This window comes from Macaca mulatta, chromosome 16, assembly GCF_049350105.2.
Source record: "Macaca mulatta isolate MMU2019108-1 chromosome 16, T2T-MMU8v2.0, whole genome shotgun sequence".
In the NCBI taxonomy this organism is placed as follows: domain Eukaryota; kingdom Metazoa; phylum Chordata; class Mammalia; order Primates; family Cercopithecidae; genus Macaca; species Macaca mulatta.
This window is the reverse complement of record NC_133421.1, coordinates 51,417,232-51,441,576: the sequence shown is the minus strand read 5'-3', so window position 1 is coordinate 51,441,576 and position 24,345 is coordinate 51,417,232. Positions and strand designations below refer to the sequence as shown.

General features: G+C 43.3%; 1 protein-coding gene across 13 annotated transcripts in view; it reads right to left on the bottom strand.

Moving 5' to 3' along the window:
- Positions 1-8,180: 8,180 nt before the first annotated feature.
- TEX14 (testis expressed 14, intercellular bridge forming factor) overlaps positions 8,181-24,345 on the bottom strand; it is a 138,437-nt gene continuing 122,272 nt past the window's right edge. For 7 of the 13 annotated variants that reach the window (XM_077970849.1, XM_077970858.1, XM_077970855.1 and 4 more), the window contains 9 exons: positions 24,017-24,222; positions 22,487-22,586; positions 21,315-21,389; positions 17,851-17,928; positions 16,970-17,069; positions 13,305-13,397; positions 11,269-11,378; positions 9,613-9,664; positions 8,181-8,551 (listed from right to left, as the gene is read on the bottom strand). In XM_077970849.1, the coding sequence (XP_077826975.1) occupies positions 8,515-8,551; positions 9,613-9,664; positions 11,269-11,378; positions 13,305-13,397; positions 16,970-17,069; positions 17,851-17,928; positions 21,315-21,389; positions 22,487-22,586; positions 24,017-24,222 (851 nt within the window). In that variant the 3' untranslated portion in view covers positions 8,181-8,514. The remainder of the gene's footprint in view (positions 8,552-9,612; positions 9,665-11,268; positions 11,379-13,304; positions 13,398-16,969; positions 17,070-17,850; positions 17,929-21,314; positions 21,390-22,486; positions 22,587-24,016; positions 24,223-24,345) is intronic. The other 6 variants (XM_077970850.1, XM_077970851.1, XM_077970852.1 and 3 more) reach the window with 3 other exon arrangements.

Sequence of the window (24,345 nt, the reverse complement as noted above, 5' to 3'; positions counted from 1 at the left end):
CATTCTAAAAACTTGGCACAAAACCCATAGAATAGATACGGAGATTGGGGTGAAGTTCATAAAGGACGTGTCATGACAGTGTCAGTCTGCTTTCTGTTGCTATAATAGAAACCTAAGACTGGGTTATTTATTAAAAGAAGAAGAAGAAGAAGAAGAAGAAGAAGAAGAAATGTAGGAGTCAGGAGACCTGCCCCTAACCAACTTGGACCTTGGCAGTAGCACATCCAGTTGGGGGATGGCAGGGAGAGCTATCTGCCCTGTATAGGCAATAAAAAGGTGCATTTGACCAGGTACGGTGCCTCATGCCTGTAATCCCAGCACTTTGGGAGGCCAAGGCAAGCGGATCACTTGAGGTCAGGAGTTTGAGACCAGCCTGGCCAGTATAGTGAAACCCCATCTCTACTAAAAATACAAAAACTAGCCAGGCATGATGGCACACATCTGTAATCCCAGCTACTTACGAGGCTGAGGTAGGAGAATCACTTGAACCTGGGAGGTGGAGGTTGCAGTGAGCCGAGATAGCGCCACTGCACTCCAGCCTGGGTGACAGAGTGAGACTCTGTCTCAAAAAAAAAAAGAAAAAATTGTATTTCTTACAATTCTGGATGCTGGGAAGTCCAAGGTCAAGAGGCCACATCTGGTGAGGGCCTTTTTGTTGCATCATAACATGGCAGAAGGCATCACAGGGCAAAAGGGGGTCACAAGAGAGAACCAAAGTGGCTTTTATAACTAGTCAACTTCCATGATAACCCATTAATCCATTAATGGGTTAATACATTCAAGAGGATTGAGTGCTCATGACCCAGTCACCTCTTGAAGGCCCACTTCCTAATACTGTTGCACTGGGATTCAATTTCAACCTGAGTTTCAAGAGGATAAACATTCAAACCATAGCAGTAAGTTTTAACTTGAAGTTGGCCCTTGGTTCACTTTCACAATCCTGAAACTTTGCTTAGGGCACTCTTAAACTATAATCTCAGGGTAAGCTCTTGGTGGAAGGGCTGAGGCAGGGTTTGCTTGTCTGACACCCCAACATAAGCTACTGTGTTTTACTGTAAGTATGCAAATTAATGTTTAGTATGATCTTGGGAAGGTCATGGAACCCTCTTTGGGTAGTCTCTTCTTTTGTAAGTAGTGATAATAATATCCAACTTTCAGTGTTATTGTGAAGATTAAAAATACTCAGTTAACAAATATTTGTTGAGCACCTAATATGTGCAGGTTCTGTGCCAGGAGCTGGGGATACCTCAATGAACAACCCAGACATGATCCCTGGCCTTGTGGAACTTACAGTTGTATGTAAGTTCCACAGGTGGTGGTAGAACATTCTATTGGCTTTTAAGTGTGCTATATGCTATGAAATAAAAATGTGGTTATGGGCTGGGCGCAGTGGCTCATGCCTGTAATCCCAGCACTTTGGGAGGTCAAGGCTAGTGGATCACGAGGTCAGGAGATCGAGACTATCCTGGCTAACATGGTGAAGCCCTGTCTCTACTAAAAATACGAAAAATTAGCCGGGTGTGGTGGCACGCGCCTGTGGTTCCAGCTACTTGGGAGGCTAAGACAGAAGAATCGCTTGAACCCAGGAGGTGGAGGTTGCAGTGAGTCGAGATTGTGGCACTGCACTCAAGCCTGGATGGCAGAGCAAGACTCCATCTCAGAAATAAACAAAAAAAAAAGTGGTTATGTGTGTTGGCAGGGAGAGGGCAGGCAACGAAAAATGGGAGTATCTTACAGAGGGCCCTAACCTACTCTAAGGTTCATAGACTTCAGGAAAACTCCCCGAGGAAGTGAAGTGTAAATAACTTATGAACTGAAAAATGAGGTCCCTATGAGGAAGGACATTCTGGGCAGGGAGAACAGCATGTGCCATGATGTATTTGAAGAACTGAGAGGAATCCAGTTATGTCTAAGAGCTATGGGCAAAGATCTTAACAAGGAAATAAAACAATTATTTTTTCATGATAAAAAGATCATTGTAGAGAAAAAGTAGAGAAGAGAGAGGATTAAAGAAATCTTTAAAAAATGTAGCTCAGTTTGTTTTACCCCACTCCGTCCCCTTACTTAGAACCTTCCACTGGATTTCCACTTTTTGCCATGGTCTATAATTACCCTCCTCAGTCTCCAGACTCACTTCGTCTCCTATCAGCCTCCCTACAGGTTATTCTACTCTACCAGCCTCCCCCCGGATTACCCTCCACCACCACACCGGCCTTCTGCTGCTCTAATTCGGTGTTTCCTGTGGGGCCTTTGCACTTGCCATTCCCTTGCTGGCATGTTCATCTCCCAGAGTCACAAGACTGGCTCCTTGTCATCATTCCAATCAACGCTCAAGGGTCACTTCTTTTTTTTTTTTTTAATTCTTTTTTTTGAGACGGAGTCTCGCTCTGTCACCCAGGCTGGAGTGCAGTGGCCGGATCTCAGCTCATAGCAAGCTCCGCCTCCCGGGTTCACGCCATTCTCCTGCCTTAGCCTCCGGAGTAGCTGGGACTACAGGCGCCCGCCACCTCGCCCGGCTAGTTTTTTGTATTTTTTTAGTAGAGACGGGGTTTCACCGTGTTAGCCAGGATGGTCTCAATCTCCTGACCTCGTGATCCGCCTGTCTCGGTCTCCCAAAGTGCTGGGATTACAGGCTTGAGCCACCGCGCCCGGCCAAGGGTCACTTCTTAAGAGCAACTTTCCCTTGAATAGCCCTAGCTAATGTTAAGTTGCTCCCCGACCCAATTATCACTTTAACCTATTTGTTTTCTTCATAGCTTTTACCATTTGTTCATTTAACTCCAGGACAGCAGGAACTCTGCTTTGTTCGCTATCACCCCGGCACCTAAAGTAGTACGTGGAACATAGGAGTCATTCAAAAAATATCTGTTGAATGTGAGACTGAATGGAAGCAGCCACTTCAGGAGGCTGTTGCAATAGTCCAGGGAGGAATTAATTATAGTCTGGATTAGTGCAGCGGCAATAGAAATGGAAAGAAATGGGCATAAAGGACATAGATTTTGGAGGCCTCTTGAATAGCTGGGACTACAGGTGTGCACCACTATGCATTGCCAATGATTGATTTTTTTTTTTTTTTGAGACAGTGTCCTGCTCTGTTGCCAAGGCTAGAGTACAGTAGCACAATCATGGGTCACTGCAGCATTGAACTCCTAGGGTCAGGCAATCCCCCTGTCTCAGACTCTCGAGTAGCTAGGACTACAGGCGCATGCCACCACACCTGGCTAATTTTTAAATATTTTATAGAAACAGGGCCTTGCTATGTTGACCAGGTTGGTCTCAAACTCCTGGCCTCAAGCAATCCCCCCACCTTGGCCCCTCAAAGTGCTAGGATTACAGATATGAGCCAAAGCACCCGATTTTTTTTTTTTTTAATGTAAGGAGTAAAGGAATGGGAGAAGAGTCAAGGATGACTCCTGGGTTTCTGGTTTGAGTGGCTGACTGAACAGCAATACCACTGATTGGAAGGGGAATGCTGGAGGTGGAGAAAGTTAAGACTATGAGTTCAGTTCAAATGGAGACATCAAATATATGGGTAGTAATATGAGCTAAGAAGAGAAATCTAGTCCTAGACTACAACACAAATCTGGGAGCTGTCAGTATATATATATAGACAGTAACTGAAGCCATGGGAGTGAACAAGGTCTCTTAGGAGAAGAACTTGCAGTGAGAAAAGATAGAGGTGGAACCTCCAAAGGAGGCTGAGGTGGAGTAATCAACAGAGATAGAAGGAAAACCAGAGTGTGACATCAGGAAAGCCAAGGCAATAGGTAAAGAGCAAATGACAAGGAGGCCAAAGTGTCCATCAGATTTAGGAGTAAGAGTCACTGTGATTTCTTTCATTTTTTCTTTTTCTTTTAGACACCGTCAAGCTCTGTTGCCCAGGCTGGAGTGCAGTGGCAGGATCTCAGCTCACTGCAACCTCCACCTCCTGGGTTCAAGCGATCCTCCTGCCTCAGCCTCCTGAGTAGCTGGGATTACAGGTATGCACAACCACACCCAGCTCATTTTTTTGTATTTTTGGTAGAAACAGGGTTTTGCCATGTTGGCCAGGCTGATCTCAAACTCCTGACCTCAGGTGATTTACCTGCCTTGGTCTCCCAAAGTGCTGGGATTACAGGCGTGAGCCACGGCGCCCAGCTCTGTGTCACTGTGATCTTAAATGACTGCTAGAGAATGGAAGTAGAATTCAGATTCTAATGGGCTGAGGAGGTAGTGGGAGGTAAGGCACTAAAGATAGCAGGTGTAGACAACTCTCTCAAGAACTCTTGTTGCAATGGGAGGAGAGAGATGAGACAGTAGCTGGAAAACTAAGTGAGATCCAGGAAATGCTTTTTAAAGATAGGAAAATCCAAGTGTGTTAATGCTGATGAAAAGAAAAGAAGAAGCCAGGCTCAGTGACAAGAGCCTGTAGTCCCAGCACCTTGGGAAACTGAGGTAGGAGGATTACTCGACCTCAGGAGTTTGAGTCCAGCTTGGGCAACATGGTGAAACTCTGTCTCAAAAAAAATGAGGGGTGGGTTGAAGCTACTAAAAAGAGAAATAATAACCTGGGAAAGATAACCCTGAGTGGAAAAAAGATGATATTGGCCAAGGACAGGAAGAGAGACACCTCCTTCAGTATAACAGGAAGGAAAGTGAAAAGAATAGGTGTAGAATAAGTCCATCTCTAGTGCAGGGCAGACTGCTTCACCTACAACTGTTGTTTTGTTCTACACAGATAGATGTGGCCATGTTAGTAGTTTTGGTTTGGTGGCAGGCAGCTGAGTTCATTCCCATCTGATGGCTTCTATTTTTTCTGTAAAGTTGGAGGTAAAGTCATCTGTTAAGAGTTTATGCAAAGTGAAGGATGGAAGTCTGAAATAGATGATGAGAGTGGGAGAAGACGCATACTAAAGAAACACAGTAGCTGGGCACGGTGGCTCACGCCTGTAATCCCAGCACTTTGGGAGGCCCAGGCAGGTGGATCACTTGAGGTCAGGAGTTCAAGACCAGCCTGGTCAACATGGTGAAACCCCATCTCTACTAAAAATACAAAAATTAGCTGGGTGTGCTGGCATGCACCTGTAATCCCAACTACTCCAGAGGCTGAGGTGAGAGAACTGCTTGAATCCAGGAGGCAGAGGTTGCAGTGAGCCGAGATTGTGCCATTATACTCCAGCCTGGGTGACAGAGTGAGACTCCATCTGAAAGAAAAGAAAAAAGAAAAGAAAAGAAAACACAGTGGGACTGCTGTGTGCAAGAAAAGGATTAATGTTTATAAGGTAACTGGCACATCACAGTTGCTCTATAACCAATAAATAATACCTGCCAATATTATAAATGTTAATATTGGCCAATATTACAGTCACTGGCCAGACAGAAGAGTCTACTCTGAATAAAGGAGATTACAGTCCTTATCAGCAGGAACTTGTATACTAGGACTTGTAGCCTTTATGAATACTAATAATTAATGCCATCATAATATAGCTCATCATTTATCCTGATATGTCTATTATTGGTCCTTACATTTGTACATATGTTGGTTTTGTCTCATCGATTAGAATACGTTTTATGAGAGGAAGATGGTGTATTTTAAATCCTTGTATCCTTTAAATTTTCTTCATCCAGGCCAGGAGCAGTGGCTCGCACCTGTAATCCCAGCACTTTGGGAAGCTGAGGCAGGAGGATCACTTGACCCAGGAGTTTGAGACCAACCTGGCAACGTAGGGAGACTTAATCTCTCCTAAAAATTGTTTTAAAAAATCCAGGCGCACACAGTGGCTCACACCTGTAATCCCAGCACTTTGGGAGGCCAAGGCAGGTGGATCACCTGAGGTCAGGAGTTTGAGATCAGCCTGACCAACATGGTGAAACCCCATCTCTACTAAAAATACAAAAATTCGCCAGGCGTGGTAGCAGGCACCTGTAATCCCAGGTACTTGGGAGGCTGAGGCAGGAGAATTGCTAGAACCTGGGAGGCACAGGTTGCAGTGAGCCGAGATCATGCCATTGCACTCCAGACCAGGTGATAACAGAGAGATTCCGTCTCAAAAAAAAAAAAAAAAAAAGTCAGGTGTGGTGGCCCATGTCTGTAGTCCGAGCTACTTGGGAGGCTGAGGTGGAAGGATCGCTTGAGTCCAGGAGTTCAAGGCTGCAGTGAGCCATGATTGTGCCACTGCACTCCAGCCTAGGCAACAAAGTGAGATCCTGCCTCTAAGAAAACCAAACTTTTGCCGGGCGCGGTGGCTCAAGCCTGTAATCCCAGCACTTTGGGAGGCCGAGACGGGCGGATCACAAGGTCAGGAGATCGAGACCATCCTGGCTAACCCGGTGAAACCCCGTCTCTACTAAAAAATACAAAAAACTAGCCGGGCGAGGTGGCGGGCGCCTGTAGTCCCAGCTACTCCGGAGGCTAAGGCAGGAGAATGGCGTGAACCCGGGAGGCGGAGCTTGCAGTGAGCTGAGATCCAGCCACTGCACTCCAGCCTGGGCGACAGAGCGAGACTCCGTCTCAAAAAAAAAAAAAAAAAAAAAAGAAAACCAAACTTTTCTTCACCTCGTATTATTTATAAACTAATTCATTTTTGGGTGTTTTTTCTCTGGTTACAACAGCAAGCAACTGTTTCCTTACTTTAAAATGGTCAGATAGATTTATACCTTCTCATTTTATCTGTGCAGGCTAAAATTTCTGAGTGCAAAGAAGTATGAATATAACCATCTACAATAAGAACTATTCAGTTTTCACAAACAAAAGACCTACTATTTACTCACCAAGACAGAATAATAAAATGTTAGCTGACTAGTACTGCACAACAGCACATAGCTTCTAAGAAAATGTTTTTATTCATGGCCAGGCACAGTGGCTCACGCTTGTAATCCCAGCACTTTGGGAGGCCAAGGCAGGCGGATCATTTGAGGTCAGAAGTTCGAGACCAGCCTGGCCAATGTGGTGAAACTCCGTCTCTACTGAAAATACAAAAATTAGCTGGGTGTGATAGTGTGTACTGTGGGAGTGCACACCTGTAATCCCAGCTACCCGGGAAGCTGAGGCACAAGAATCACTTGAACCCAGGAGGTAGAGGTTGTAGTGAGCTAAGACGGTACCACTGTACTCCAGCCTGGGCAACAGAGTGAGACTCTGTCTCAAAAAAAAAGAAAGTAAAATGTTTTTATTCATCATGAAGATTCCAAACTGGAGGTTGGTGAAGGTATATAAAAAATCTGCATGGCCAGGCCTCACGCCGGTAATCCCAGCACTTTGCGAGGCCGAGGGAGGTGGATCATGAGGTCAGGAGATTGAGACCATCCTGCCTAACACGGTGAAACCCCATCTCTACTAAAAATACAAAAAATTAGCCGAGTGTGGTGGCGGGCGCCTGTAGTCCCAGGTACTCAAGAGGCTGAGGCAGGGGAATCGCTTGAATCCGGGAATTGGTGGTTGCAGTGAGCCAAGATCGCACCACTGTACTCAAGCCTGGGTGACAGAGCGACTGTGTCTCCAAACAAAAATAAAAACAAAAAAAAACTGCACATGTGCCTCTGGCCAGTGGTCACAACAGGCTAAATTAGAGACAATGCTATGATCTTAGTGGTACAATACAAAATAGATGGAGATAATATTTGTTCACCTTAACGAGTTCAAACTATCTTAGGACTTTATTGCTACCTGTACTTACTTTTTTTTTTTTTTTTTTTTTTTTTGAGACAGGGTCTCACTCTGCACCCAAGCTGGAGTGCAGTGGTATAATCACAGCTCACTGCAGCCTCAACCTCCTGGGCTCAAGTGATCGTCCCACCTCAGCCTTGTAAGTAGCTAGGACTATAGACAGCACCATCATGTCTGCCTAATTTTTTAATTTTTTATAGTGACAGGGAACTCCCTCTGTTACCTAGGCCAGTCTCGAATTCCTGGGCTCAAGCAATCCTCCTGCCTTGGCCTCCCAAAGTGCTGGGATTATAGACGTGAACCACCACATCTGGCCACTACCTATACTTTGATTGTGTGAGCCAATTCTAGCTGGAATGGGAATATGGCACTCTCAGCTGTAGTTCTGTTATGAGACACAGATGACTGGTACCAGTATGTATAATGGGTGGTAGCAGTAGTTGCATATTTGTCAGAAATTGAAGCCTCTTTGGGTGGCAGTTCTCCCCACAACTCCCAACAACTCAAATTCAGAAATACATCTTACACAGCGAAATCTGTTATTAAAAGTAAACATTTTATTATATAACAAGAGTTAAAGTTTTTGAAAATTAACATCAACAAAACCAAAGCCATTCTAGGCACAACCAAAAATTTTTACAATCAAAACTACCTCTCACTTTTCAGAAATCTGACTGAAAACAAATGGTTGAATGTGCTGCTAACAGAGAGGGCCAAATGATGATGTCCATTGTGGCAGCTGAACAAAGGGAGACTTACAGAACTGGAACTGCTGCCCTGATAGCAACTGAAGCAGAAAGAGAAGAAAGGAGCTCACAACCAGGACACTTAAAACTCAGGCCAGGAGTCCATCTACGATCCAATTACAGTCAGTCTGACAAGTCACTCTGATCCAGCACGATTATCCTATGCACATGTTTTTTAAAGAACAAAAAAGGAAGTTTCAAGTTGGTGTGTATGTTTTTTAAAGACACAAACCACATCTTTCTACTCAATTAAATTCAAGGGAAAGGGATTTTGGTCTTTATAATCAAGGGCGATTATGACCAACAGTGTGTCATGGAAAGGCAAAATGACGAAAAAGCAATTCACAGCAGCATCTTCTGTATTCTCTCCATATTAAAACTGTTCTTTTTTTTTGAGACAGAGTCTTGCTCTTGTTCCCCAGGTGGAGTGTAATGGCTTGATCTCGGCTCACTGCAACCTCTGCCTCCTGGATTCAAGTGATTCTCCTGCCTCAGCCTCCCAAGTAGCTGGGATTACAGGCACCTGCCACTATGCCCGGCTAATTTTTGTATTTGTAGTAGAGACGGGGTTTCACCATGTTGGCCAGGCTGGTCTTGAACTCCTGACCTCAGGTGATCTGCCCACCTAGGCCTCCCAAAGTGTTGGAATTACAGGCGTGAGCCACCGTGCCCGGCCTAAAACTGTTCTTATGCTGACTCTATCACTTATTTAATCAAAGTTGGCATTAATTTCACTTTACATTTTAATTAACTATAAACACTAACATTTTATTTATTTATTTTTTTTGAGACGGAGTCTCGCGCTGTGTCACCCAGGCTGGAGTGCAGTGGCGCGATCTCGGCTCACTGCAAGCTCCGCCTCCCAGGTTCACGCCATTCTCCTGCCTCAGCCTCCGAGTAGCTGGGACTACAGGCGCCCGCCACCACGCCCGGCTAGTTTTTTGTATTTTTAGTAGAGACGGGGTTTCACCATGTTAGCCAGGATGGTCTCGATCTCCTGACCTCGTGATCCACCCGCCTCGGCCTCCCAAAGTGCTGGGATTACAGGCTTGAGCCACCGCGCCCGGCCTATAAACACTAACATTTTAAACATTGAGCGAGTTTGTCTAAATTCAAGTCTTTGTCATTAATGTGTATTTAGACACTGGTAAATGTTTTTAATTCTGCTTCTGTTGTCTATAAATATGACTTTTGATCTACAAACATCTCGTATCTCATTACCTGGATGATTCGGACCAACCTAGTCGCTTCCAAAAACAAGGTTTTAGTTCATCTTGATGAAATATAAGAGGAAGGAAAAAACAACATGATTATTTTCTAGGTCAAAGGGTGCCAGTATTCATATTAGTGCTCCCTCTCATTTAGGGTAGACTGTTTTACCTACAGTGGTTGTTATATTCTGCCAGATAGACTCTTTCTAAAAACACAGTTAATGGGTTCCCCTCCTAACATTCTATAGTTTTCTGCCACAGCAATGGACACTAATGACACTAATTCACAAAGTCCCTGTATTATCTTCTCAGTGAAATCAATACTATTAATAGCTAAATGTCTACACGCTCTAGGCCCTGTTGCAGTCAGGGTTCTGGAGGAAACAGAATGTACCCATGGCTGGTTCAAATAAAGATCCTTAATGAAGTGACTACATACAGAGGTTTATTTAGAGTTAAGGGAACGAACAAGGAATGTCAAGGCATCCAGTGATTAGCAGCAGTGGGAAGCCTAAGTCTGAAGGAACTGAGTGTTGGAGATAAGAGGTCAGTTACCAGAGCCTAATGAGAGCTGGAATTGGGATGAATGGGCTGCCTACAGAAGCCGCACTTGTGGAGGGACACCACTTCTACCAGGTACAAGGTGCTGAAGTAAGCAGGGAGGCAAAGTAATACCCCAACTTCTCTCTAGCCCCCTTAATCTTCTGCTGGGGCCTGTCATTGGCAAACAGGAAGTCCAGGAGATACAGTCCACTAGGGTCAGCATTCTGGGGCACAAAGCAGGGCAGAGATGGAGAGAATGAGTAGGAAATCAGGAAGGGATGAAAGGAATACCAGATGCTCTGAAAGAGTTAATGTCTCTTACTTCCCTAAGTAGGAAGAACTTAAATATGGGAAAGCATCACTGTAAAGGGCATATCAGAAGCCTTCAAGCTCTATCAAAATAGTTTTAAAATTAAGGTTAATTTATAATTTTTACATTACTTGTAGACTCCATTTAAAGTCCATAAATGTGATTTCTTATTGGATTTTGAAGCATCTATATGAGCTAAATTTAAAACTCTTTTGAAGACGTTGGACAATTAGAAGCAAAACATCGGCTGGATGCAGTGGCTCACGCCTGTAATCCCAGCACTTTGAGAGGCCGAGGTGGGCAGATCACCTGAGGTCAAGAGATTGAGAACATCTTGGCCAACATGGTGAAACCCCGTCTCTACTAAAAACACAAAAATTAGCTGGGCGTGGTGGCGCGCACCTACAATCTCAGCTACTGGGGAGGCTGAGGCAGGGGAATCACTTGAACCCAGGAGGCGGAGGTTGCGATGAGCTGAGATCGTGCCACTGCACTCCAGCCTGGGCAACAAGAGTGAAACTGTCTAAAAAAAAAAAAAAAAAGAAGCAAATGTCTCTCCAGGCAATGTGCAAGATAATGATGATGAGACTGGGCAAAAGCTTGCTTTGGAAATAGAATTGGATGTTATTACTGTTTTTGTGATAAAGCTATGATTGGCAATTAACAGAATACCTGGGCTGAACTGCAGGGAAAAATAAATTATCAAAGGCAGGAGGATTATGTGTAGCATCTGGGAAACATTTCTAAATAACTTTGATGCACATCAAAGCCTAAGGACTACAGACTACATTATAAATACTCATTAATTCATACCTTCTTCAGAAGTCCCTAAAACACTCTCTGATTTCCTTCTCTCTGGCGTGATGCTATCTTCCCTTTTTCTCTTGTCTTCACCAACTTCTTGATCTTTGATATTTATCTCCCTGTAACAACGATTTGGGGAATCAAAACATATGCACAACAGCCAAGAAAATAGGACTGTACTCAAAACAAAACAAACAAACAAAAAAAACCCATATAATAGCTAGCACTAACAAAAGTGTTCTCTATGGACCAGGCATTGGTTTAAGTGCTATAATTTAACTCATTTAATTATCATAAGTATATAAGGTAGTTACCACTGCCATCCCCATTAAGCAATGAGGAAACTGAGGCACACAGAAGTTAAATTACACACCTAATAATTCCTAGAGCTGGAATCTGACCTCAGACTCACTCTGCCCTAGACTCTGCTTTCAACCACTATGCTACATTGCCTCAAAGGAAAAACAAGGCATTTTACTTAAATTTTCATGGGTGTCCTTTTCAAAACCATCATTTATTTTATCATCTTCATTTCCTGAAACTCTCTCCTAAGTGAAATATGTAAATAATTTAAGTACCTCAAAATTTAAGACCACGTTTGTCAATCTATTAAGCAGAGACCATCCCCTTGACCCAACTGGAAACTCCTTATAGGCGGAGCCATCTTATCCCTCTTCGTGGTACCTCCAGCCCCTAGCACAGTGCTTTGGACATTGTCAGTGCTCGGTGGATGCTGGTTGAACCAAAATAACATTGTTTAGGGATTATTCTGTTTTCATGTGGTGGATAGTCAAAACAAAATATGTCAAATGAGAGAGAAAATAAAGCCAGCTACAGTCAAAAGAATTTTTCCCCTCTTAATATTTTCCCACTAATAGAATCACAGGCCCAAGAGTTGGAGGAGGCCTTTGGGTTATCTTCCACCCCCGTTCAAATGCCCGAGACAGGGAATCATCTAGCCACTGCCTGAGCAGCAGTAACCATTACTAAAGTAAGTGTAAAGGCAGGCAGCTGTTCCCTTTATCAGATAGCTGTGGCTATTAGGTTTGTGCTTTACTGAATAAAAATCTGTTACTCTGCAATTTCTAGTCACTAATCAGTCTTCTGGGGCAGAAAAGTAAGCTGACTCTCTTTACTTCACAATATTTCAGGTATTTGAGGGCAGCTATCAAATTCTCCATTCCATCTCCTCTTCTCAGGCTGAGCTTCTCAGCTCCTTCAGCTGTTCTCGTATGACATGGTTTCCAGATCTCTGACTGATTTGTGGCCACACTCTTGTGTTTGTTAATATCCCTTTTAAAATGTGATGCCCAGAATGGAGCCCCACACGGGTCCTAGGACTCCTCTAAGCAGCACATTACCATAATCTGGACAGTACGTTTCTATATATCCAGCATCAATGCTGCATTGACCTTTTCAGCACTTCATCAAACAGGCCTCACAGAGTCATTGCCCATGCCTTCTCAGGAAGAATTTCTTGACTTCTCATCGTCAAGAAATTGACGGCTCAGTACTGGGCACACAAAAATAAGACATACTTCTTGCCCTCAGTAAAATTATAGTGAGCAGAAGCTTCTGATGAAAACTTCAATTAGACCAGGTCTCACACATTCTGTAATTTTGGATCTTTGACCTTTATCTTTTACAGAATCTAACATTTCCACCTGTCAAGATGATTTTGAATCCTCAGACTATTACTCATCACATCAGCATTCATTCCTAAATTTGTGTTATCTAAAAATTTGATAAGCATGCCTTTTCTGATTTAATTCAAATGACTGATGAAAATGTCAAAGGTAGCAGGGCCAAGATACAGCAAACTTAGAAGCCTCTGTCTATACTGACATGAATCTGCTAATCAATATCTTGAGTACTGTGGGTGGTCAGAGGAAGAAGGGCAAATATGAGTGCAGACAGGTGGAGTCAGGACTGGCTTATCTAAATCAATGTAATGCCATCACCAGGTATTCATTCTCCAAGAAGTCTAAAACTTAGCCCCACTTCCCGAAAAAGAAAAAAAGGATTCTCTCTTGGGGAACAATAACCTTTCAGAGCCCTTGGGAAGGTCTTGTAGCTTCATGCTCTCCTCAGGTGGCTGCAGCCATCTTTCCAGGTCCTCATCCAGAGTAGAGTGAGCTCTGTTTAAGGACAAGTGAAGAGAATGGAGACAACAGTCATTTCCCATCTCCCTTGACAAAGATGCATAACACTTTAGAGTAGAAAGGGACCTTAAAACCTGTGCTTTCACTATACGTATGAAAAAACGAGAGTTCAGTGAGATTGTGTCTGGAGTCACAGAGGTCACTTAGATCTGACTGAAATATGCACTGGTAGGGCGCGGTGGCTCACACCTGTAATCCCAGAACTTTGGGAGGCCGAGGTGGGTGGATCACCTGAGGTTAGGAGTTTGAGACCACCCTGGCCAGCATGGTCAAACCCCATCTCTACTATAAATACAAAAATCAGCTGGGCATGGTCGCATGCACCTGTAATCCCAGCTACCTGGGAGGCTGAGGCAGGGGAATAGCTTGAGCCTAGGAGGTGGCAGCTGCAGTGAGCTGAGATCTGCACTCTAGCCTGGTCAACAGAGCAAGACTCTGTCTCAAAAAAAAAAAAAAAAAAAGAAAGAAAGAAAGAAAGAAAAAGAAAGAAAGAAAGAAAAAAAGAAAAAAGAAAGAAAGAAGAAATATGCACTAAAACAGTCCTTTAACCCCTTGACAAAAAGCCTCAGCACCTATTAAGATCACTGCTTCCCGAAGTCTGATGGTAGACTCTGTTCTCAATTCTAGATCACTGAGTCAGTTTTCTACCTGAGGCTAGAACTACACATGCTTTCCTACATGTTTTCCCAAGAAAAGGCTAGAAGATGCAAGGTAGAGTATTTTAAGAAGGCCTGAAAATCCTGCCCATCTGAAAAAATATCTTCCACTCTGGCTTGGTGCCTAGATTGATCATTCACAGCACTGAGATGACTGAGCATCTGTGGAGCATCTATCTGTGGTCAGCACTGCTGGCCCTTTTGGAAAAGGAAGAGACAACAATAACAGTAGCTAACTTTTGATCACGTAAAAAGAGCTTAATTTTTTTTTTTTGAGACAGAATCTCGCTCTGTTGCCCAGGCTGAAGTGCCCTGGCACCATCTCAGCTCATTGCAACCTCTGCCTTCCAGGTTCAAGCGATTCTCCTGCCTCAACCTCCTGAGTAGCTGGGACTACAGGTGTGTGCCACCATGCCTGGCTAATTTTTTTAAAATATAATTTTAGTAGAGACGCTGTTTTGCCATGTTGGCCAGGCTGGCCTCGAACTCCTGGTTTCAAGTGATCCACCCACCTCGGCCTCCCAAAGGGCTGGGATTATAGGTGTGAGCCACTGTGCCCGGCCCCTGTAATGCCAGCACTTTGGGAGTTCAAGGTGTGTGGATCACTTGAGTTCAGGAGTTTAAGGCCAGTCTGGGCAACATGGCAAAAACCCCATCTCTACAAAAATACAAAAATTAGCTAGGCATGTTGGCATGAGCCTGTAGACCCAACTACTTGGCGGCTGAGGCAGGAGGATCACTTGAGGCCAGGAGGTCAAGGCTGCAGTGAGCGGTGTTCATGCCCTATTGCACTCCAGCCTGGGCAACAATGTGGGACTCTGTCTCAAAAAAAAAAAAAAAAAAAATTGCACTAAAATATTACTTATCTTGACTACTGAGTTTTTTTGTTGCTCCCTTCAATTTTGTATCCAAGGAGTGTATCTCCTGAGCTCACCTTAACCTAGTCCTGGCCCCGAATAATAAGGCAGAGGAGGTGAGCTGAAGTAGTTTACCCTACAACACAGGTAAAAAGAGAGCTCCAAATCAGGAACAAAGTCAGGTTTCTTGAGGCAACCTTGTACTTTTAGACTGAATTGTCTGGATGACTGCCCCCATTTTCTCTTCTAAGGCCTCTAACTAAAATGTTTTGAAAGAGACTGAAACTGTGTTTGCCTAACAAAATGAAGTAAAAATAAACAAACAAAACCCTAAAAACAACTCAAGAGAAAATAACAACAAATAACCCTATTAAAAAATAGGCAAAGAGCCAGGCATGGTGGCTTGCACCTGTAATCCCAGCAACTTGGGAGGATGGGGCAGGAAGATCACTTGAGCCTAGGACTTCAAGTTCACCCTGGGCAACATAGAGCCCATCTCTAATTTATATATATATATATATATATAGAGAGAGAGAGAGAGAGAGAGAGAGAGAGAGCGAGAGAGAGCGAGAGAGAGAGATCATACATATGTATATATAGATATCATACATATATGTATACATATATACCTGTATATATATAGATCATACATATATATACATATATATGTATACACACACACATATGCATACATACATACACACACACAGCAAAGAACTCAGACATTTCTCCAAAGAAGATATACAAATGGCCAAGAAGCATATGAAAAGATGTTCAAAATCACTAATCATTAGGGAAGGGAAAATCAAAACTGCAGTGAGGCACCACCTCACACCCATTAGGATGGCTACTATATTTAAAAAAAAAAAAGAGCTTCCACCCCCACAAAAAGAGAGAGAAAATAACAAGTGTTGGCAAGGATATGGAGAAACTGAAACCCTTGGGCACTGTTGGTGGGACTGTAAAGTGAGGCAGCTGCTATGGAAAATAGTGTGGCAGTTCTCAAAAAATTAAAAATAGAATTACCATATGATCCAGTAATACCATTTCTGGGTATATATCCAAAAGAATTGAAAGCAGGATCTCAAAGAGATATCCGTACACTCATGTTCACAGTAGAATTCTTCACCATAACAAAAGGTGGAATCAACCTAAATATCCATCAACAGATGACTGGATAAATGAAACATATTACTCAACCTTAAAAAGGAAGGAAACGCTGACACATGCTACAACATGGATGAACTTTGAGGACATTATGCTAAGTTAAAATAAGCCAGTCACAAAAAGACAAATACTGTATGATTTCACTTATGTAAAGTATCAACAGTAGTGAAACTCAGAAACAAAAAGCAAAATGGTGGTGGCCAGGGTGTGGGAAGAAGAGAAAATGGGGAGGGTTTTTTTCTGTTTTTTTTTTTTTTGTGACAGAGTCTCACTTTGTCGCCCAGGCTGGAGTGCAGTGGCACCGTCTCGGCTCACTGCAAGCTCTGCCTCCTGGGTTCACGCCATTCTCCTGCCTCAGCCTCCGAGTAGCTGGGACTACAGGCACGCACCACCACGCCTGGCTAATTTTTTGTATTTTTAGTAGAGACGGGGTTTCACCGTATTAGCCAGGATGGTCTCAATCTCCTGACCTTGTGATTCGCCTGCCTCGGCCTCCCAAAGTGCTGGGATTACAGGTGTGAGCCACTGCGCCCGGTGAAAATGGGGAGTTTTTAAATGGGTATAGAGTTTCAGTTTGCAAGATGAAAAGGTTTGGGACATTACTTGCACAACAATGTGAATATACTTATTAATGTGATTGGACCTTGCACTTAAAAATGGTTAAGATGGTAAATTTTGTTATATACATTGTATCACAATTAAACATTTTTAAAGCCAAAAAAAAGCAACCCTTTAGGAATAGGGGCCACTAGGATAGTATGAAAGAGGACCACTTTTTTCATTTCTTATTTGTCAATATTAGAAAAAAAACTAATATAAACTAATACAATTTTTAAAATCCTTTCAGAAGTCCAGCTTTTCCTGTTACCTCTCTGTGTCCTCTCCCAGATCTCCAGTTTCTTTGGACAAAAGCATACTACTATCTTCTTTTTTACTGTCAGTTTCTTGTTCTTCTAAGTGCCTTTGATCTAAAAGCAGTTGAAAGAATTAACTTTATTAGAATGAAAAAAAAATTTGAGAAAGGTTGCCTTTAAAATAGAGTTCAAAAATTAAGGCCAATCAGTGGTCCCTGAAGTGTGCAATGCATTAGCTCCCCTGTTCCCACGAGAGCAGGGGGCCAGGTGGCAGTCTGCAGGCCACCTGTATTTGCAACAGCTGCTTCTGGGGTCTTGGAAGCTTTTCAGTGCCAGATGAAGCTACAGGAAACCTTGCTTGTGCCAAGGCTCAAGGGAGACAGAGGAAGCAGAAGAAAGAAAGGGCACATAAAATAGGAGGCAAGCAACCATGAAAACAAAACGCACAAATTTACTTTGGGGACCATCTTGTTCTCCACTTGTTAGATGTTTCTAAGTTGGAGTTCTAGGAAAGGAATTTGGGTGGGGAAGGGATGTACCCTTTAATGTATGCCAAGCATTTTACATATGCTATCTCATTCCATCCTGCCAGCAGTCCTATAAAGGGAAGAGGACTAACATTTGCTAAGTATTTGAAAATGTTAGTACTTGTACATGGCTCTGTACATGGAGCTAATATGTACTTCATGAGACAGAAATTATTGTCCCCATTTTACAGATTAAGACAACTGAGGCTCAGAAACAGTAAAACAGCTTGCCATACAAGTAACTATAAAGTCAGACTTGAGGTGGAGTTGTGCCTGACCTCAAGGTCACACTTCCCTATAAGTACCACTGTGTTGCCAGGGACAGCGTTACAAGAACCTGATGAAAAGGATCTAGGTAGTTCGCTTACCATTTGCAGTGCCTCCTGCATCACTTGCTGTGTTCTCATGCAACACCGTGGATGAGCCCTGCTGCTGTTTCAAGAGCTCTGTCACAACACAAAAGCCAAAGGAAACATTTCCTCCCTTGCATGTCCTGCCATTCTCTAGAGCAGTGGTTCTCGAAGGGTGATCCTTAGACTAGCAGTATTAACATAACCTGGAAACTTGTTAGGAATTCTCATTCTCAGGCCTCTTCTCAGACCTGCTGAATCAGAAACTCTGGGGGTCTAGCAATGTGTGTTTTAACTAGCCCTTCAGGTGATTCTGATGCCTAATAAAATTTGAGAACCACTGCTTTAGGGCATTCCAGGTTTGAAAGGAATTCTTCAAGCATGACAAAATCCCACACGACACTCAAAATAGAAATGATGATGATCATACATAACACTTGCAGAACCCTAGGTGTCAGGTTCTGTTTCTAAGCACTCACGTACATTAATTCAGGATGAATGTTCACAATTAATCTTCACAACAACCCTCTGAGATAGACTGTGTTATTGTTACTCCTATTTAGCAGATGAGGAAATTCAGGTTAAGGAACTTGCCTAAAAATCACACAGACAGTAAGTGGTAAAATTGGGAACTGAATCCAGGCAGTCTAGCTCTAAGGTTTACGCTCTTAATCTCTATTTTATAGTCTCTCAAAAAGTAACATCAAAACAATCTAAATGTTTTCCCATCTCTATTCGCCTACATTTCATATTTTTTACCTGGTTTATGAAAAGACAGAAGGCAGGCTGAGCATGGTGGCTCATGCCTATAATCCCAGCATTTTGGGAGGCCGAGGCAGGTGGATCACTTGAGGTCAGGAGTTCAAGACCAGCCTGGCCAACATAGTAAAACCCTGTCTCTACTAAAAACACAAAAATTAGTCAGGCATGGTGCCACACATCTGTAATCCCAGCTACTCAGGAGGCTGAGGCACAAGAATTGCTTGAACCCAGGAGGTGGAGGTTGCAGTGAGCTGAGATGATGCCACTGCATTCCAGCCTGGGCGACAGGGTAAAACTCTGTCTCAAAAAAAAAGAAAAGAAACAGAAAAGATGGAAAGCAAAGAATATCCATCATTTCCAGTTCCTAAAGAAATACTCAGTCTGGCCAGGAGCAGTAGCTCACACCTGTAATCCCAGCACTTTGGGAGGCTGAGGTAGGTGGATCACCTGAGGTCAGGAATTTGAGATCAGTCTGACCAACATGGTGAACCCCATCTCTACTAAAAATACAAAACATTAGCCGGGCATGGTGGCTCATGCCTGTAATCCCAGCTACTCGGGAGGCTGAGGCAGAAGAATTGCTTGAACCCTGGAGGTGAATGAAGGTTGCAGTGAGCTGAGATCGCTCCATTGCGCTCTAGTCTGGGCAACAAGAGTGAAACCCTGTCAAAGGAAAGGAAAAAGGAAAAAGGCAAGGCAAGGCAAAAGGCAAGGCAAGGCAAAGCAAGGAATACTCACTAGACTAAGACAAGCATCTGCTAACTCAGTATGCTGCTTTATCCTCAAAGTGCTCTGCGAAGCAGAGCAAGCTGGGAGGCAGCATAGACAAGCCACCCTGAGCTCGTTGGCATGGTCCTCTTCTGTGCTGGTGCAGGTCTTCTCCCTTCCTGCAGTGCAGGAAGCAGCCCTACCTGGCAGCCATGGGTGTCAAGGGTCCCCATAAGATCATTTAATATAATTTGAAATTTTAAAAATCCATTTTTGTCCTTGTTAAAAGTAGTGGAGATCTTAAACGATCATCTGTATCCTAGTTCCAAAGAACCTTCCACTTTGTGCACCTGTCAGGTGCTTTGGATGTAAGCCCTCCAAAATAGCAGTTGAGAGTTCCAGTAACTTCCCAAATGTCTCTTTAGGGGAAACAACAGAGTGATGATACATAGTAATTGGGCGGGCAAGCCCATTATCAGAAGAAACTACTCAAGTGCCCTCTGCCCTTTGTCTTTCTGCAAAATTACCGACCCATCTCAAAGTGCAGACATCACCTAGAAACCCATAAGCTAAATGAGGCCCAGATAATTCCCATAAGTGAAATGAGGGAAGGCTTCTGCAAACTGTGCTGGGGTGCAGCAGCACCATGAGGCCAGAGTCCAGGACAAAGTCTGGTAACACAGCTGCTGAAATGGAGGAGGTGAATGGAAGGTTTACACAGCAACTACAGAGGGAAGACAGCAGGATCCAGAGAAAAAGTATCAGCTATGGTCAAACTGCAAAGGAGCCTACAATACTGCCTTAAACTACGACCAAGAACAAATAATACTAAGAATCTACCTGAGCAGAACACGTGTGGAGTGACCTCCACTCTCAGCAGTACTGTTATTTTAAGGAGAGCAACCAGAAAGGAGGAATTCGCAAGGACTGCCTGGGGAATTCCAGATATGGAAAGCAGGGGTGGGAGTGTGGGCTCTAAGAGCCTGACCCAACAACTCTGTGACTCTACAACACTGTGGCACTGGGGGAAGGGTAAAGTGAAGCAAGAAAGGTCCTATGACCATGGAAAAAGAAAGAAACCAAGGAAGGTCTGACAGCACTGACTGGCTCCACCCACATTCATCAGGCCAAGGGACAGGAGCTAAGGGTTATGACAATAAGCCTGGAGAGAGCTGTCCACTGAGTCAGACCGGAAAATTCTGATTTACCTCCTCCTTTATGAAACACAAAACCTCAGAGACCCTGAAAACCAAGGGGTGCCCCTCAGGAAATTCTCTATAGGTCCCATAACAAGAACTGGACTATCCAGAGTCTGATGAGATGCATTTTCTGAGGGTGAAGGGCTGGTTGGCCAGGCTGTCAAAAAGGAGCAGTCAGGTCTTTCCTAGGAAAACAGACCACCTGCCCCCAGTTTCCATAACCATGCAACATTTACTTTCAGCATCAGACCAGCTGGACAGGGCCAGCCAATCAGCTGCAAAAAAAATTTGGTTGGTACTGCTCAGTCTCTGCCTGAAAATTCTGGTATCTTTAGGTTTTGTGCCACTGACTTCCCTGTTCTTAGGAGGGGGATTTATTCACAATTTCAATACCTTTAATACCTACAGCTAATGGCAAAACTGAAAGCACAGGTGTCTTGGCCTGGGCAGCCAGACCTCAGGCCTCAAAGGAATGGCTGGTTTGGTCTGAAAAGGAGATAAGAACTCCTTTAATAAAAGAAATTCATCATAATAAACCCCTTGAATGTTATTTCCCCTTAGATTCATCAACATAAGTCCTTTAAGTAACAAAATGACAACTGACACAAGCCAATCATCCTGGCCAGGCTGTGGCTCATTTTATTGGAAAATTGCCCCTTCCTAAATTTTGGAAAACTGCCCCTTCCTATATTCAACCAAGCTGTCACAGAGCCTTTGATACTAGTGTTCATACTTGAGACAAAGACACCATATTGTGGTCAGTGACATAACTAACAGGGCCGAGAAGTATATTCTGTGTTGAACGTCTCTTACCAATTTCATCAAGTAGTTCCTGAGATGGTGGCGGCAGCTCATCAATGTGATGCTGTGAGAAGGCTTCTACTAGTTCTTAAAAAAGGCAAAAGGGAAAATGTCTTAACACCTCTCTGGACCTGAACTGAATTTTTCTAGGCTCTCACATAGACTTGACTGAGGATTTCTCTCAATGACGAAACAAACTAAGGAGGAAGGAAACCTCTTACATAATAGTTCCAGTAGAGACCTCCTAACATGTGAATGGTCTTTACTCCCCACTTTTACCCCAATCCCTTTCCTTTCCTACATCAGCCCTTACCCTGGTACTGCTTGATCGATGCCCCTCTCTTCCTAAGGATATTTTACAAATTCTTACTAAGTGGCTCAATCTGGACCAGGGCTGCTGGAGGAATACAGAGGTTCTGGACCAGCCAAAATGAACAAAAGCACAAAGTAGGAGGCCTTTAACTAAATATTATCAGGCCAGGGGATTTAGAGGCAATCATACTTTGGGTCTTGCCCCAAGTGCTCAATTATAACATTAACCAAACCTCAACATAATTTACAAAATCTCTATCCCCCTGAGGGAAATTCCAAGAGTTATACCAAAGACAGAAGACGTTAAAATTAAAGTAATAAAGGTAATATGCCTCAAGACTGCTAATATTCTCAGACCTCGTGATTTGGAAACTGTCTTCTAAGAATCTATCCTAAGGAAAGGATCGGAGGTACAGATAAAAAATTATGTACAAAGAGCAAAAAGTGGAAAATGATATAAATCTTACACGTAAGAAAATGGTTAAGCAACAAGTAGAATGGACTATAACTACTAAATATATTTATGAGCAATTTTTAATAACAAGGGAAAAGCCTCAAAATATATCAAGGGAATAAAGCAGTCCAGAACTGATACACAATATGATCTCACTATGCTAAAACACATTATTATATATTTATAAAAATATTTAAAAGATATGCAAAAAAAGTACATGAGGTTAAAAAAGTATAGTCACCTTCTTTTTTAAGCTTTTATTTATTCTCCAAGTTTTCTACAATGAGTGTGTTTTACTTTTATAATCATGGGGAAAACAGCATTTCTGTCTGAACCTATTGTGGCATCAAAGATTGATAAGCATCAATTTAAGCCTCCTAGATTATAAACTTCTATTTTGATATTAAACACAGGGTACCTTTAGGCAGGCTCCTTCTCTGGGTGGCATGGGGTGGTGATGAGTCACATGCCTTAACAAGGCTGGAGGATCCAGCCCCAATAAATGAAGACAATCTTTTCTATAAGAGATAAACATGGTAACTGTCATGTGTGTTGAGCTAAAAAGGCATATGCATGCAGCTCAGTCATTTCTAGTTGTTTTGTTGATAAAGTCAAACTCACTCACATGTCACCTCCTCTGGGAAGCCTTCCTTTTTTTTTTTTTGAGATGGAGTCTCACTCTGTTGCCCAGGCTGGAGTGCAGTGGCACAATCTCAGCTCACTGCAACCTTCGCCTCCCGGGTTCATGCAATTCTCCTGCCTCAGCCTCCCAAGTAGCTGGGAATACAGGTGTGTACCACCACGCCCAGCCAATTTTTTTTTTTGTATTTTTAGTAGAGACGGGGTTTCACCATGTTGGCCAGGCTGGTCTCAAACTCCTGACCTCAAATGATCCACCCACTTCAGCCTCCCAAAGTGGTGGGATTACAGGTGTGAGCCACCACATCCAGCCTGGGAAGCCTTCTTATCCCTGACTGCCTCCTCAGCACTCAGTACTTACCGCTGTATTACATCAGGCCTGTCTTTCTCACTAGACAGTGAGTTCCTTAGAGGTAGGGATTATGTCTTATTGACACTGGGATGCCTTGAAGAGGGCCTGACATGGTGCCCGGCACTTAGAATCTCCCCAATTAACGGTTTGTTAAATGAACACATAAAATTCCTTGTCATTTCCCTACTTCAAAGTGAGACCTTTTTTGAGCCAAATGCCAAAAAAGTTGACAATTTTTCATAAAGGAACTTGTACTTTTCTTTCTTTCTTTTTTTTTTTTTTGAGACAGGGTCTCACTCTGTTGCCCAGGCTGGAGTGTAGTGGTGCAATCACAGTTCACTGCAACCTCGACCTCCTGGGCTCAGGTAATCCTCCCACCTCAGCCTCCTGTGTAGCTGAAACTACAGGCACATGGCACCATGTCCCGGCTAATTCTCTGTATCTTTCGTAGAGATAGGATTTCATCATGCTGCCCAGGCTGGTCTCAAACTCCTGAAATCAAGGGATCTGCCTGCCTTGGTCTCCCAAAGTGCTGGGATTATAGGCTTGAGCCACCGTGCCTGGCCAGAACTTGTAGTTTTCCTGAAGAGGCTACACATATGAGAAAGGGAGAGGAAAAGAAAAAAAAAAAAAAAAAAAAAAAAGGAGGAAGAAGTAGAAGAGGAGAAGAAGGCAGTATACCATTAAGTGTTTTTCCTGCAGGTTATCAGTTCAGGAGTTCAGGGAACAGTAGAGATCGATCAAAACTCTCAGGGAAGTAACCAGGAGAGGCTTTAAGGAGGAAGCAAAACTTAAGCCTCCCATAATATAGACTCAAGAGAGGAGTCCCAGGGAACCCAGGAGAGGACCCAGCTTATTTCTTCCCTTCTTAATGAATTTGGAGAAATTTTGGCAGTTTGGGTCACTGGCCCTTTGGGCTGACTCCATGAGTTTGTAATGTGGAATTGATATACTTACAAGACCAGGCAGTCTTGAAGGGCAAGTTTCAGAGGCAGTAAGGAGAGAATCCAGTTTCTTTGCTCTCTCTCGGACACTTATAAATTCATCAGACAAAGTTTGAATAAATTCTTGACTGTTCCAGCAAGAGGCAGACTCTGTCTTAACCTGAAATGTGATACTTTCAATGCAGTCTTTATACTGACTGGCAGCTGAAGAAACTGACCCTGTTGGAGAAAAGCAGGAGGTTACTGTCTGAATCCTTTATATTATTTCTCTTTTTTCCCTTTTTCCATTCGTTTTTGTTTTTTTCTGCCCCAATATGATGTGCAGAAATGAATCCTTTATAT